A 16,499-nucleotide genomic window follows, 5' to 3' on the forward strand; every position below is an offset into this window, starting at 1 on the left:
AATATGGTGCTGGATAGGGGCAGGGAGAGGGGAGTCATTTCCCCCTAGAATTAATTACCACAAGCATATATATCTATAGGTTTCCAGCCTATATTCACATTGAGTGGTCTGAAAAACCTCAAGCTAAGAATTTATTTTAAAGTGCCTTCCAGTTGATAGTGCTCCCAGAAGTAAATGCAATTTCTCTCCAGAGAAAACTCCTTTCATTCCAAGAAAAATGAACCCACTTTCAAAAATCATAAAACACACAAAGAACAAAAACACCAAGTGCAAGAGCCAAAAGAAAAAACAGATAGTTGAATAAGACTCACAGCTATCAGAATTGCCAATTTAGAATATAAAACCATTATACTTAATGTTGTTCAGAAACACTCCTCCATGAGTCTCTCTTGTTCCTGCATGTCTTGCTTTGTATATAAAAAACCAAAAACAAAAACAAAAAAACAAAACAAAACAAGAAAACCAAGGCTCTAGCTGATCTTTACCTGGACCATTTTTCAGGTCTGTGTTTGCAGTGAGTGTCCTTCAAGGATAAAATAATGTCTCACTAGGAGAAAGTGTAGGCTTTCTTACTGTCTACTATAAACTGGCAAGTTCCCCAAGGTCAGTGATCCTCTCCTATGCAAGCAGCTATCTAGGCCTATCTGTGTCATTCCTGTAGGAACTGGGACATAGGGAACCAAAACAAACATGCTGACACTCTGGCTACTGCTTCTTCTGTGACTAATAAAGTCTTTTGTCTCTGAGACAAGTCTCATGTCTTCTTTCAGCTAATTTGCAAACAGTGTAAATCTCATACTCTTCAAATGTCTTGACATATAGTCTTTAGAAATAAAAATATGAACAGGAAGCAAGAAACTAAAGTAATGACTGGAAGATTTTAAGGGAAGAAAACTGAACTTCTAGAAGTAAAAAATAGAATAACTGAAACTTAAAACTCAATGATTAAAGGGCAAATTAGATACAACCGAAGAGAGAATCAGTGAATTGGAGGATAGATTTAAAATTAAACAGAATACAGTACAGAGAGGAAAAAAGATAGTAACTCTGAAAGAGAGGTTAAGGGACATGAGCAAAGTGTAAGAAAAATGAGCATAAATCTTGGAGTTGCAGAAGGAAAATGAAGCAAAAGCAATTATTAAAGAAGAAAATTACAGAGATGTTTCCACACTGATGAAAGACACCAATCCATATATTTGGGAAGCCCTATGACTTCCAAGAGGTTAAACAAAAGAAACCCACACCTAAACACAGAAGAGTAAAACTGCAAAACAGCAAAGATGTAGAGAATACCTAAGCAATTAGAGAGAAAAGACATCACAGATGGCCCCCCACTTACAATGGTTCAACTTACATTTTTTCAACTTTACAAAGGTGCAAAAGTGATATGCACTCAGTAGAAATCATACTTCAAATTTTGAATTTTGATCTTTCCCCAGGCTAGCAATAGGCAATACAATACTTTCTCATGATGCTGGGCAATGGCAGGAAACCACAGCCCTCAGTCAGCCACGCAATCACAAAGGTAAACAATCAATACACTTACAACCATTCTGTACTCATAAAACCATTCTGTTTTTTCACTTTCAGTACAGTATTCAGTAAATTACATGAGATATTCAACACTTTATTATAAAATAAGCTTTGCATTTAGATGATTTTAGGCTAAGGCAAGTTTTCTGAGCACATTTAAGGTAGGCTAGGGTAAACTGTAATGTTTGGTAGATTAGGTGTATTAAATGCATTTTTGACTTATGATACTTTCAACTTATGACGGGATTATCAGGATGTAACCCCATTGTAAGTCAAGGAAGATCTGTATATTCAAAGAAATAAAACTTAGACTTTCAGCTAGTTTACAATGGAAACAATGGAAAGCAGAAGACAATGGAATATTTTCAATGTACTGAGATAAAGTAACCTGAAATTCTATATCCATCTAAACTATCACTCTAAAACTGCACTTAAAATAAAGACATCTTCAAACCAAATAATAATAATAATAAAACACACAAAGAAAGACTTTTGCTAAAGTTAGACTCTCAGAAAAGTAAACTCTAAAAGAAAAAGAAAAATTATCGGAGATGGGGTTGAGATGCAAGAAGGAAATGAGGAAAGAATGAGATTCTATTTTATACAAACTAGACTGGAAAAATTAGGAAATCTGACAATTCCAAAACTTGGCAAGGATATGGAATAGGGGGAAATTTATGCACTGCTGGTGGGAGTGTAAACTGGAACCACTTTGGAAAACAATGTGGCAATAACTTGCAAGATGGAACTTGCACATAACAGGTATTAACCTAGAAATTAGGGATATTCTTATACAGGGGCATAAGACATGTATAAGCATGTTCACAGTAGCATTGTTCATAATGAAAAAAAAACTAAATAATTGAAATGTTCATCAACATAACTATGAATAAATAAGTCATGGTATAACCACATAATGGCATATTATTCAACACTAAAAATTAATGAATTACTACTACATGTATTAATGTTGTAAGTCTTGAAAATCTTAGAAACAGGTTGAGGGAAAGAAATAAGTCACCAAAGAAATCAGATATATATCACACATATATATGACTATATAAATAGCTTATATGACTAAACAATATTTGGGGGGAATACATATGTATGTAATAAAACTGTTTAAAAGCCAAAGAATGATTGATTAAAAACAGATTTCAAGAACATGGTTACCTTTGTAAGGAAAGGAATCCAGGGGAAAGGATGTGAAGGATTACACATACGGATTCAACAAATCAGTAAAATTCTAGTTCTTAAGTTGGTTGTGAGCTCACAAGTGTTTGTTTTAATGTTATACACTATAAGTTACATGTATATTATTTTGTAGGTATCAAATATTATAATGTAAAGAAATTAACATTTAGCACAAAAGGAAAAGGAATAGAAGGAGCTTCCTTAACCTTTGTTATAAAAATCTTTCAGCAAAATGGTATAGGATAAAATATTGGTGAAATATTGAGGGTGAAATATTGAAGCATGCCTTTTAAAGTCAACAATGAGACAAGATATTCACTGAATCATAAATATATTGACACTCCCCCAAATTAATCAACAAACTTATTGCAATCCGTATCAAATTCCCAGTAGACTTTGTTGTTTCTTCATATTTGCAGTACTTAATAAGGTCATCCTAAATTCATATTGAACATCTAAGTTCCAAAAACAGCCAAGACAATTTTGAAGAGCAATAACTCAGTGGAGGGACATGCCCTACCGGATATCCAGGTTTCCTTCAAAGCTAGAATAGTTGAAGGAGTACCACATCAGCAGAGAGAGTATGTAAAGAAACATGATACACGAAATATAGCATTACAAGCTAAAGAAGAAATGATGGACATTCAAAAATGGTATGAGGATAATTGATTATCCATATGGAAAAAATTCATGAAAAAAAAAACAAGAAAGCCCCATTTCAAAATAATCAGATTAACCAATATTTAAAGGTCTGATGATATCAATAACAGGGAGAATGTAGAGTAGGGAAAATTCTCATATGCTGTTAGTGGGGATATAAACTCATGTCCCCATCTTGGAGACAAATCTGGTAATAACTAGTAAAACTGAAGGCTTTCATACTTTATAATCCAGCATGCCACTTCTAGGTGTCTATGCTAGAAACATGTATAACACTGCCTTGTATTGAAAAAAACAAAGTTAATCAACAAGAAAATGGATAAATTTGACCTTATTAATCAATAGAGTATAAAAAGCAGTTAAAATGAATAAACTAGAACTACATGTATCATCATGGAAAACAGATAAAATAGAAACAAAATGTTAAGTAAAAAAAGCAAGGTGTAGAAGTAGATATACAGTATAAAGCTTATGTAAAACTTAACAGACGTAAATCAATACTATATATTGGAGATACAGATAACACGTATGCAGTATACATATTGAAATATGCATAAGGATGATAGACGTCAAATTCAAGATAGTGATTACCTTTGGGTAAGGAGGGAGGGGAATAAAATTGGGTGCCAGGACTAGGGTGAGGCAAACAAGTCATCTAGCATGCAAAACATCAGGACTCATTAACTTTCAAGTTTGTGCAAGTGCAGGACACAAACCTAAGAGTGAGCGCCTCCTTAAATTTTGTACCCTCAGCACCTCCCTTATCTGATCCTAGTCTTGGCCCTGTTAGGTAAGATACAAAGACTTCAAGAGCTCTCTGCAGAGTTTTATTGCTTAAAAAAAAAATCAGTTGTGCAAGTATTTCCATAGAAAGTGTTTACAATTTCTTTGGCTGGATTTCACACGTTTAAGACTGTAGTTGTTATGTTAGTTTCTGAGATTGGAATTGTCACAACATGCAGGTATTAGAGATTTGGACACCAAACACAAGTGCTCTGAGGACTTGGTACAATGATTTCTCATGAGATTCCTTTTCTCTTTACAGAATAACCAACAGAAAGACATGTGACTAAGCTTGGCAGTGACCCCCTCACTCCCATGGCTTTGCATCTTGAGCAGAGAAATGTGAGAATGAGGAGAGGGTAGAGACCAGTTTGGAATTTATACCAGGGGTAGGGCTCTGAGTAGTTCCTGCTGACTTGGTTCCTGTCCTGTTTCCAAACATAGTTCTCCAAACTTCCCATCAATTCTGTGAGCCTCCCAATATCCTCCAATAATTTCCCATTTTCTTTAAATTAGTCAGAGTCAATTTCTGTTGCTCGCAACTGGAGAGACCTAACGATACTTAGCCTCGTGCTGTCAAGGAATGAATTTATATAATTCCACATGTGTTAGTTGATCCTTAGGAATCAACTTTTTCACCACGATTTGATTTCCCATTTAGGTTTGGTAGGATTCTACAAGGACAATGTCTACTTGTATATTTTAAGCCCTATCGGTCAGGGCTAACTCCCTTGGCTGAATCACTGTGGAGTATTATTAATGTCCAAGGGACACACCCCTGACTTCTTATTCTCCAGCTGTGGTTGTGCCTATGGCCCCAGAATAAAAAATTGCCAAGCTGGCCTATGATAATGGCTACACTAAGAATGATAATTTCAAGTCTAAGAAAATACATCACTGCGTCAACTGTGTCACTTAAGAGTTGTCTTACCTCCTCTGTCTTTAAAACTTCCCATATCCGAGCGTGATCTTCCACCAGCCAGTGTCCTGCACTTTCTACCTTGGTGGAAAGTTTGAGTTTAGACACCACATGAGCAGGCTCTCCCACGGGCTTCCCCTCCATCTTGAAAGAGCCAGGCAGGAGGCATTACGGATCTGTTTGGAAGAATAAAGTGAGATCCAGGTTAAAACACTGAGTAACATAAAAAGAGATAGGAAAGCAAATGATCACGCTTGATTTGTGGATAATGAGACCATCAACAACAGTATCTCAACAGGCACCAACTTTTATGGCTACTTTTTATGTTTTAGATATTCATGATTGGTATTTTAATGCAGGAATCTGGAGGCAGGGATGCATTCTGATAATGGATGAAGTGATAAAAATTGTAAAGCAAAGTAAAAAGCATCCTCTGCCTGTTCTATCTGCTTGTCACTTTGCTCTGGTCCCTCAGTAGGAGACATGGAAATGGGTGGATGTAAGACAAGCCTGAGCGATGTTTTCGTATTTCCATGCCATGCAGTGCATGAGGAAGAAGCACTGGCTCTGGTGTCAGGAGTTTTACTCTTCAAACATCTATTAAACACGTATTTATTCGAGGCTCCATGCAAGGCATACAAAATTATTTGTTAGTTTGGTCCTTCACCTTAAAAAGCTTACTGTCTCAGGGCATAAAGTGCCATAAACAAGCAATCACAACACAGTGTATTACAGCATAATGTGTGGAACACCTCAGTAATCATGTTTCCAAACTGTAGTGGAAGCACAGAGGAAGGTTCTCTTCAATATTTATTGGCTGTGTTACTTTCCTGAGTCTCCATTTCATCAGCAGTTGCTGCAGAGACAGTATCTAAAAATTGATAACAATTCTATAAAGTCTACTTCCTTGACATCAATCTACCTGCCATTGGCTTGTTCAGAATCACGTCATGCCTGCCCAGCACCATACTGCCCTAAGGAATCTCCTTACCTCCATTCACGTCCCCCGGGTCTATCCGTCTCAGGGTAATTTTTCTAAAAAGCAATTCTGATAATGATGTTCTACCTACCAAAAACTTTGCCAGGAGAATGAAATCCAAACTCCTTAACACAGCATCCAAGGCCTCCTCTGCCTCTCTTCTCCCACCGTGCCCGGCTGCCTCCTCTGTTATTCTGTTTCAGTCCTTTGAAAGTGCTTATGGGGCTTCCCTGGTGGCACAGTGGTTGGGAATCTGCCTGCCAATGCAGGGGACACAGGTTCGAGCCCTGGTCCGGGAAGATCCCACATTCCACGGAGCAACTGAGCCCATGCGCCACAACTACTGAGCCTGCACTCTACAGCCCGCGAGCCACAACTACTGAGCCCACGTGCCACAACTACTGAAGCCCGTGCACCTAGAGCCCGTGCTCTGCAACGGGAGAGGCCACCGCAGTGAGAGGCCTGCATACCGCAATGAGGAGTGGCCCCTGCTCACCGCAACTAGGGAGAGCCCACGTGCAGCAGTGAAGACCCAACGCAGCCAAAAATAAATAAATTTATTTTTTTAAAAAAAAGAAAGTGCTTATGGATCTCAGATACATCTAGGAACTTTAAGCCTTTGTTTGTGTCACCTCTCCTTCACCCACCACGCCAAGAGAATAAAGGCCCCTCCTCCTTTGTTAGTCTCTATATATACTCTGGACAGATCTCTATCATGTCACCTAAAACACTTTATTATAATTATTTGTTTTCAACTTTATTTCTACTTTCTGGTCTTTCAAGCATCTTAACACTAGAGATGACGTCATGTACAGAGTAAGTACTCAATGAATGTTTGATGGATTAGTTAATTCAGTAATCATGAGACTCCAGTAAAAATAAGGCAGCAAATCTAATATATTCAAATAACAGATTAAAAGCCGAATTATTCCTTCACTTCAACTTTTTTCGACTTAGTGGACTGTAAGCTCTTCATAAGAAAGGGTCAAGTCTAACATTCATCCTGCACCCCCAGACAGCTAATTCTGCAAGCAGCAATTGCTCATTAGTTAACAACAGAGTAGTTTTCTTGGAAATGTCTTCAAGGAACTGAGCATGTCTGCAAAAAGCAGGTCTTATGCTCACATAACCTACTGCCCAAATAAAAGTAAATGGAAATCGGTGTTGATAAGCTGGGCAGGGGTGATAGGTCAGAAGATTCAAGAGAAGGGTCTTCTGCAGCCAAGTTACTTCTCTGCCTCACATGCTCCACCTGTAAGCCATGGAGAGCAAGGAGTCTGCTGGCAGAGAGCAATGATGAGGAAACTGTTAACCAAAACCATCGTGAAGTACTTAGAAGCATGGAGCACTCAATACACTCTCCTAGGAACCAGGAAACAGAACCTTTATAATTAATGAACAAAGTTCTCCCGAGTGGACATAAATGATGCTGACACATACATGCAAGGAAATAAACAGAGGAGAGTCATGTGGAGGTTTCAGTCCAAAAAAAGGAAATTAAAATAAACAGGCAAAATGGAAACAGGCCAAATTAGTAGGGAAGGAAATTCCATTGTTGTTATTGGAGATAATACTGTAAACCACAAATAATAAATCAAAACAAAGTGGAAAAACTACATAAAATGGTTTTGGCTGTATCCTCTGTATATCATGGAGACGTAGCTGGATAAAATAGACAAACTGCAGCATCTCAGGGTGAACAATGGAACATCTGTAAGTGTAATACAGCCCAGTGACCCCTTGGGTCTTCCTCTACTGTCTGCCCACAGCTGCTTTCTCATCTCCACGGTGTGGGTGAAGGTTGGCAAATTTTCAGTGTTAGAGACTGAACTCTACTGTGTATTGACTTCCTACAGATTGTTCCTTACCCTGTTTGGGAGACGATGCAATTCCGAGCTTTAAACCGTTCCAAAGTACTTGGGAACTTAGGATGGATGCAGAGAGGCAGCCAGCTCTTATGAGGCTCTTCAAGCATTTTGAGATCCTCTACCCTACCTGAGACTTGAGGCCTTTTCACCCATATTCAGTACATTTCCTCACTCACACACACGAAAAGGCCATATGCATAATATTATTGAGCTCCCATTGCATCCCAGTCACTGCGCTAGGTATTTTCCACATTATGTCAAGTCCATATGATAATGCTTCACGGTAAATGTCACAGTTTTACAGCGATGAAAAAGTTGACTCAGAGAGATTAAGTAACTGCTAGAAAGTTGTAGGGTTCCCAAGTTCACGCTCTCTCTCCTAAGTCAGTTCAGAAGGCTTTCAACGCCTACCCTTTATCTCATCACTGGTGGAATGAGACCTCCCTCTCGTGCCGCTCCCCCCATGGACTAGAGTTAAAGTGTCACCGTCTTAGGTAACTGGCATAACAGTGCCCCTTGGGAGATGGTCACATCTGATGAATCATAGGTAAGAGTGAGATAGATAGAGGGAGGGAAATTTCATTTAAAAAATGGATCATTCCTTTTCCTCTTTACTCTCATCTTAACTTCTGACCAGGGCAGGCTTTATGGGTGTGACCTGCACAATCACACATGGCCTTTGCTAAGAAGGGCCCTAAGCATGGTAGAATGCTCTGCTGTCACTGTCTTAAAATTCCTAATATTTCAACAAGGGCACCCTGCATTTTCATTTTGCTCTGGGCCCCAAAATTATATAGCCAGTCCTGCTGCTGGCCCAGGCATTATAGGTTTCTTATTTGCCTAAAATGAACTAGAAGTCTATATAGTGGAGCCATTTTTTTGGTAGAATTAAAACATGAGGCATATGTCGACCTTCTTCTACCTCTGAGAGGCTGCATGCCTTAAAGCTGAACTACTGCATTGTTTCTTAAAGCACACGGTCAAGGCTTACAAGCCGACTTCCATGCACATATGAGCCCACTCAAAAGATAAGTAATCACTGTAAACCTAAAAGGCAAAACCTTCAACTCTACTTAATAATTAGTCTAAAATATCATAGCCCTTATAAGCTCTTTGGGAAATCAGTTTTGAAGAACTGTCATCCTAAAACACCTGATAACCAAAGCAGAATTTTTTTTAACCACAGAATGATGAGGACATCCTTAAGTTGGAGGTGGGGTGTAGAAAGGAACTGTATGTCTATAAAGGCAAATATCTGATCAGAGAACACAGAAACAAAGTTTTGCTCAAAAATTTAAAAAGAAGTCGCTTGAGAGCTGTTTATTGGTTTTTGGTTTTTTTCTAATTGTAAAAGAGTTGTGATTATACATTGTCTCTACTGTCTGAAACAGAGAAGTCAGATAAGAACAGGGAAGACAAGTGTGGTGAAATAGAAGAAAGATGCTTTCAATTGACACTGAGAAACAATTTGCAGACGAGAAAAGCCATGTAAAGGTTTTTGAGGTTACTGCACTCAAGTCCTAGAGCCCTAACATTCCCACCAAAGCTGAAAGGTTTTGCTTTATTTTGTTTTTTAAGTTAGGTTAAATCCAAAGACCATTCTAGTCAATATTTATAAATCCTAGCTGTCTTATGAGAAATTGATAGCTGTTAGAAATTTGTGAAAATAATAATTTATGATTATATAAGTAATCAAAAAATTATATGATTATTATCAATGTGAAAGTATGTATTTCCTTAAAATTTTTAATTTCTTTAAAGTTTGTGTTTTTAAGATGTGCATTTTCTTTTTAAAATATTTACTACATTTTGCTTATGATATAAAATACGTAATAACAACATTTCTCCCATTACTTCAAAAATAATCGTTGATTGGAGGTCATAACATTTTCTATGGTGATGACAAAAAACATGTTTGAGAGCTTCATATCCTAAATGATCATTAAGTATCAAAAGTAAATAATCAACTTCTCAGGGGCTAATCTTAAAAACGTAAGTATTAAGTGACAATCTAAGAACATGAAAATTTGCCATTACTAGTGTCTGTTCCTACGATTTGATAAATATTATCCATAATGCCCATGAATAATATTTTTGAAACATGGTTTTAAAAGTAAGTGCTAGGGCACAATTTCACTGAACTCTGTATTTATTTTATTAATCCCCATGCTGGACTTTGATAGATCAATCGGTACTTTATTAAATTTGACTTTCCTTCTATGATAGTAAATAATACATGAGACATCCCTCTAAATCATTATCTTTTTTCTCCTACCTCTCCTCTTTACATATTTTTGGAAGGAAAAAAAGTGTTTAATTTTCAGAATGTTACGGGAGTGTTGTGGTGTTTCTTGTCTTTATCTATTAGGTCCATGCTTTTCTTCAGCCCTTGCAGATTCCATCATTCGTATTAATGATACAGTATTTCTGCTTTATTCCCTTTAGACACATAAACTCTTGCTTCTGCCTAAAGAAATCCTTTGATTTTTTTAACTCAACTCAGATTTCTTCTAATCTTGAAAAAGCCTGGCATTGCCCTGTCCCGGTCTCTTCTAGGATCACTTGTCTTGCTGCCATTTCTTTCCTCCTACCTTCTCTCTGACTCATTCTTCTTCCTAATGAGCTGAGGTCCTGTCCAGATAAGACAGGTTTGTTTATCTCTATCTCCTATTATCTACAACTCTTCCACCTAAAAAGTCTATCTATCAAGACGAGTCTTTGCATCTTAGTTTTACTCAAAGGTTTAGAATAGCATCATACGAAGAGCAGTGAAATTCCAGTCAGGAGACCTGGGTTCAAATCATGTGTCCATAATAATTTCTCTAGGTAAGCCTTGAGCAAACCATTTCACTTTTCAGCCTCAGTTTCCCCCTCTTTAAAATAAATAGATAAACTACAAGGCTGCTGAGACCCCTTACAGGGATAAAACACTCATCTCCCCTCAAATGTAGAAAGCAAAATATGCATTAAATTTGTTTCCAGTAGAGCTGAGGGATCTACACTACTAAACAAAACAGCAAAAAGGTTGTGATTTCTGTGGGTCACTCACATATTGTATTTATTCCCATATTATGCATGCATTCACTATTCGGAAGCCAAACGAACAGCATGAATAGCCCCTTGGAATTGATAGATATAACCTCTGAGTTTTGACTATTCAGGAACAGCCCCAAATTTTCGGTCATGTAGTCAATTGTAAGTTGGCTGAGGCTTTGTAAAGTTGGTGTTTAGGGGTGCTCACCAATCCTTAGCATCCAAATCTAAGGGTGGTTGGGTGGTAGATTTCTCTAATCATGATTGCTATTGCAGTGCTTACAAATTGGGGGATCCAAGAAGGTATTAAGATATAGCCTCCCCAATTGTGGGAGTGCGTCACGGTGGTCTCACCAGTGTATTCCATCTGAAAAGAGAGAAAGAAGCAGCTGTCTGGAAGCAAGGATTCCTGGTGGGAAATGGAGACTGGTACACAGACTGATAATCAGACAGAAAGAACTCCAGGAAGCCATGACACCGAGAGAGATTTCTAGGTCTGGGAAAGGGGGCATGTCAAGTCATCTTACAGCAATATTAAAGTTATTTGTGTTTGAAGTGACAGCATGTGTCCATGTATTAGAAGGTAAACAGATCTTCATTACCTCTTCCCCTTTGGAATCTCAACAGCATTCTAGTCTGTATAAGGCAATTCACTTATATTCTGCATGTTGCTTTCTTTTGCTTTCCTCAGCTCTGGTCTCCCCCGCTGGACTGCCAGCTCTTTGAGAGCAAGACTGGACATAAATTTATTATACTGCTTCAATTTTTTTAAAAAGCTCAATCACTTTTTTTTTAATCTTCATTTTATTTTCTTTCCATTAAAAAAAAAATTCACTGGAGTCCAAGATAACACATTTACCATTGCGATGTATTTTGGAACAAATGTCAATCACCGGGCAACCATTTCCAAAGGAATTTTAATTATGTACTGTCTCACTGAACGCTGAGCAAAGTTGCACAATAGTCTGTGGAGTTAGAAGTGACTTTCTCTGAAAGCAACTGTCTCCCGTTAAAAGTAGAAAATTAAAGAAGTGCAAGGCATTCCATTCCTTCTTCATTCAAGTTGATACTTTTTTAAAGGCTGGTCCAACTGCACTTCAGACTTTGTGTACTTTTCCCCCCTCACTGATAGTATTTGGCAGAAGTTTTTAATAATAATTCAAAAAAAAAGAAAAGAAAGAAAAATCCAGACTGAGTTTGTACTACCCTTGTGAACCTCCCTGGAGAAATGCTGCTCTTTGCTCAGCAATTCCTGCTTGAAACAGAGAGCCAACACAAGGAAAACAGCTGGGCTCCCTTCCTGGTCTCCATTCAGAGCGGCCAGTCTGGAAACAAATCTGCAAAGGCAGACGCGGGGGAGGGAGAGGACACCTAAACAGAACAGAGGCTGAGATCACGAAGAATCCTTCAGTGTTCTAAGAGAGAGAGAATTCTAAGGGACTGACTACTTTATGGCCTGCATCTTTATTATAATAAAAAGCTTAGCGATTATGTTGTTTGAAAACTTAAAATGAGATGAAACTGTAGATCACATGACTGTCCCAGGCTCAATATTTCACAGTTCTGTGGACTCCAGCTTTAACTGGCTGGATGAGGGCAAAATACGAAAACCACTAGGGGAGCATCACCCAGTTCACTAGTCCCAGGCTAATTTTTATCTTCCAGTTGAAGACAGTCGAGCTGATTCAGGTCAGAGCCATCTTTTAAGTCCCAACAATAACAACATCAATAGGGATAACATGCCCCTCACCTCCACCCCAGTGAATTCAGCACTCACCGTGCCAGGCACTGGACCTGCACTGTGCAAGCCTCAATTCCTCCTCAGAACAGCCTCAGGAGAAGCTCAGATCAAGAGAGGTGAAGGAACCGGTCCTGGAGTTTCTCTCAAGCCATCCTGACCCCGGAGCTGTGCCCTCACCACTGTACTACACTACACTGCTACTACCCTTTAACAGTCAATGCTCCACTTACAACACGACACCATGTAAATGCTGAAAAATCGGAATTCCCAGGAATCTGAGCTCTTGAAAAGATTCAGAAGAGGGCTTCTCATGGGAGGAATGTGAAATTTTTTAAATGTTAGGTTCAGGGAAGGAAATCTGTTGGGTTTATCAGTTAATGCACAAAATCATTTAACTTCCAAATAGATTGGCCCTCCCACATCTCAGGTTAAAGAGCAGTCTGTTCTCAATCTTTTACTTTACCAAAAACAGAAGTCTAATCTATTTAATTACAGTCACTTTTACTAGGCCATAGGATAATGGCAGGTCCCAAGGCGGGGAAATCTCTTTCAAGAAAACACTTCTGGGAGAGGCGTCTACAGTGAGCTGGCACTAGATCAATCCTTTCCCTCTTTCTCAGTCTCTAAGCAGCAAGGACACCATGAGTTTTGCATATAACATGTATTCTTTTTTTTTTTTTTTGCGGTACACGGGCCTCTCACTGCACAGGCTCCGGACGTGCAGGCTCAGCGCCACGGCTCACGGGCCCAGCCGCTCCGCGGCATGTGGGATCTTCCCGGACGGGGGCACGAACCCACGTCCCCTGCATCGGCAGGCGGACTCTCAACCACTGCGCCACCAGGGAAGCCTACGTAGTCTTAATTACAATTCCTCTTTCCTTAGATCAGATAACACCTTGCCCCACTCTGATTAATTTCACATAGTAGTGATTAAATCCAGTTACTCCTGCTGAATACCCCAGACGCCAGTTTGCCAAACTAAGTGCAGGAAGCTTTATATTCAGAGTAGCATCTTCATTTCCATCTAACTGTGTTGTTCCTTCCTTGATCTTGACCTCTGAAATAGAAACAAACGCCCATACGTGGTGCTAAGGCCAAAAGAAGGGGCCCAATATTCATCCAGCATGGGGGAGGGAGGGATCTGTGTACCTTGTGTCAGGATGACTTTTACCACTGGTTCACATTTTTTACTTTCTTCTCAGCTTCTTTGGCCTGCACCCGTGATGTAACATGACGGACCTAACCCATGTGGTCAAAAACTCAATGACCCCAATGAACACAGGAACACTAAGAGACAATGAAACAAGAAGGAGAAACCACTAGAGATGCTGCTTCCCAACTCTGACACTTGCATAGACCTTGTGGGCTTATCCCCAGGTGACCTGTGCACCCACAGCGAACACAACAGAAGGTCAAAACCATATCTTACGGAATTGGACACAACCTTCCCAAAGGCTGGCACGCTGTAGCACAATGACATTTTCATCAGTAAATGCAGTTACGGTGGTCATGTTCCACGTGTATTGGAAAAGATGCAATCGTTATTTTTGAATGATTTTCAATATTTCCGATTGTTTCAAAGTCTTTTAGTGAACTTTATAAAGACACTCCAACTTCTTTTATTTCTTCTATTCCTTTCCTGTCTTTCACATCAAGCTCTATGAGGGTGTATCATAGAGGATGCATCCTGCATTCATGTGTATATTAGATAAGAGGAAGCTTTTGAATTTACCCTCCATAGTCCATGAAGGATAGAACCCTCACATCATTTTGGATTGAACCACAAGATCTTAAGCCAAAATGAGGCCACTGAAAACCAAATTCTACTCTCAAATCTCAAACAGGTTTCCAAAGCATATTGGAAAACTGCTTTGCATAGCAACAGAGTCAGGAATGTTTTCAGCTCAGTCTGGAGGGAGGACCGTGCTGGGATATATGAAATAGTTACTGACTTAGAACCTACTTTTTGTTTAAGATTGCAAATATTCCTAGCAGGGCCAAGCCTGGATTTCTCATTAGGCCTTCAGAAAGCAGCAGCCATCCGTCACAGTCTTTTCAAAGGCTGCATTAAATGGCTTGTGTACATCTGCAGGGTTTCTGTGTTTGATCCTAGATTATGTTTTCACTAAGGTTAAGGGTTAGAGTTTTGACAGATGTGGCTGTAGTCTAAACGGCCCACGTTATCTGCCCCTTTTCCACACACATACAGTATGCGATAGCCAAGTTTGTGACATGTCTCAACTTTGATACCAGCAAACGAGGGGCGGATGGAATGTGGGCTTGAATACTTAGTTAGGTTTGGGTTTTAGTTTCAGAGTCAGTATGAAATCCAGTGCGGCATCTGAGGGGAAATAAGATTATGTCATTCTGTCACTGTTTCAGTCCAACTAGGTTGCAGTTTCTTTTCTCTTTCTTTTATTTTCCCCTCCTCTAACTTTTACAGGACTTTCCACTTTCTCCATTTTTTTTCATTGCCACAACTTGACCTTGCTATTTCCAATAAACCAAAGTGGAAACTGAATGAGAGTGTGTCTCGGATTCAGACCTCTTCGTGTGAATAGCTATTGTGCAAATATACGATTTAGCATCCCTGGCTTCCCCATTGAGGAGGTCAGTGGGCCAATGTGACTTAACTGCAACAAGATGGCAAACTTCCAGGGACATGACAGTTATGTCGTTTAACCTAAATTAAGTTACCAGCACCACACTATGCACAGGAGGGATGTGCAAGTCCCTAACATTTTACTTATTTAGCCTAATCAGTGTGCCAGGTGTGTATGAGGCAAGGAGGAATAAAGATAAATAAGCACGTGTCCTCCTTTAATCGGCCTACCTGCTGGGAGTTCTTAATCTGAACCACTGGGAAGTCCACAATTATGTGAAGAGAAAGAGATATATTTCAAAATGATAGGATAAGTGTTAGAAGACAGATATGCACAAGGGCATTACATTGAGAGCTCGGTGAGGAAAGTGTGAATCCCCCAGTCACTGAAGCTCTGAGAAGTTAAGTGAATCGCCCAAGGTCACGTAGCAGAACACAAATTTGAAAACAGATCCGTCTGATTCAGAACAAAGCTTCCCTTTCCATTCTATAATGGCTTTTCACAATGTTCACAGAATTGTGGCTATGTTAATTTGGCTTTGTAACATTAATGTTTAAAGAGAAGCACTAACTCTTTGCACTCAGGTAGACGAGGAAAGGCCAAGAGGGTTATCTGAAATCTGTGCTTCCTTATCTACCAAAGCTGAGAGCCCGCTTCTTCCTACGGCCTTTCACATCCCACTGTGCCAGCTCCTCTCCAATCCTGGGTGCCTATCACCCTTCCCCAGGCCTGCCCTTCCAGAGCTAAATAAACAATTATGCCACTATTGCTAAAAAGTGACAGAAAACAGAAGCAAAAATTGACATTGTCGGTTCTCTCACTTCTCAGTCCCATATGGACATTTTTGCTACAAAAGTATGGTGATCTGAAAGCCTAATTATTTTTTAAGACTTTCTTTAAAACAATATATGGACCCTATTACAGTACTCACTGACTTCTTCACTCTGCCTCTGCTCTGGGGGTTGGTGAGTTTATGATTTACAGCTCAAGTGAATGCTGTGCTCAGGTTCATTGCTCCAATGTGATTATAGCTGACAGTGGTTCTGGATACCAGAGCGATTTTAACGATTATTAACTTCACTGTGAGCTGAAAAATGACTTACACGCTAGTGAAGCTTAAGTAGGCTCAGCATCACAGCTTCTGTGCACTTTACTCCATTTCTCCACTTTAGTCTGGACACAAAGA

General features: G+C 39.3%; 1 protein-coding gene across 1 annotated transcript in view; it reads right to left on the reverse strand.

Annotated features, from left to right (window-relative positions):
• Positions 1-16,499, reverse strand: part of RGL1 (ral guanine nucleotide dissociation stimulator like 1) — a 279,970-nt gene that overhangs the window by 171,332 nt on the left and 92,139 nt on the right. Inside the window, exon 2 of the mRNA XM_079905514.1 lies at positions 5,102-5,265. Coding sequence (XP_079761640.1) covers positions 5,102-5,233 — 132 coding nt within the window. The 5' untranslated portion in view covers positions 5,234-5,265. The remainder of the gene's footprint in view (positions 1-5,101; positions 5,266-16,499) is intronic.

The sequence above is a fragment of the Stenella coeruleoalba genome (assembly GCF_951394435.1).
Source record: "Stenella coeruleoalba genome assembly, chromosome: 1".
Lineage (NCBI taxonomy): Eukaryota > Metazoa > Chordata > Mammalia > Artiodactyla > Delphinidae > Stenella > Stenella coeruleoalba.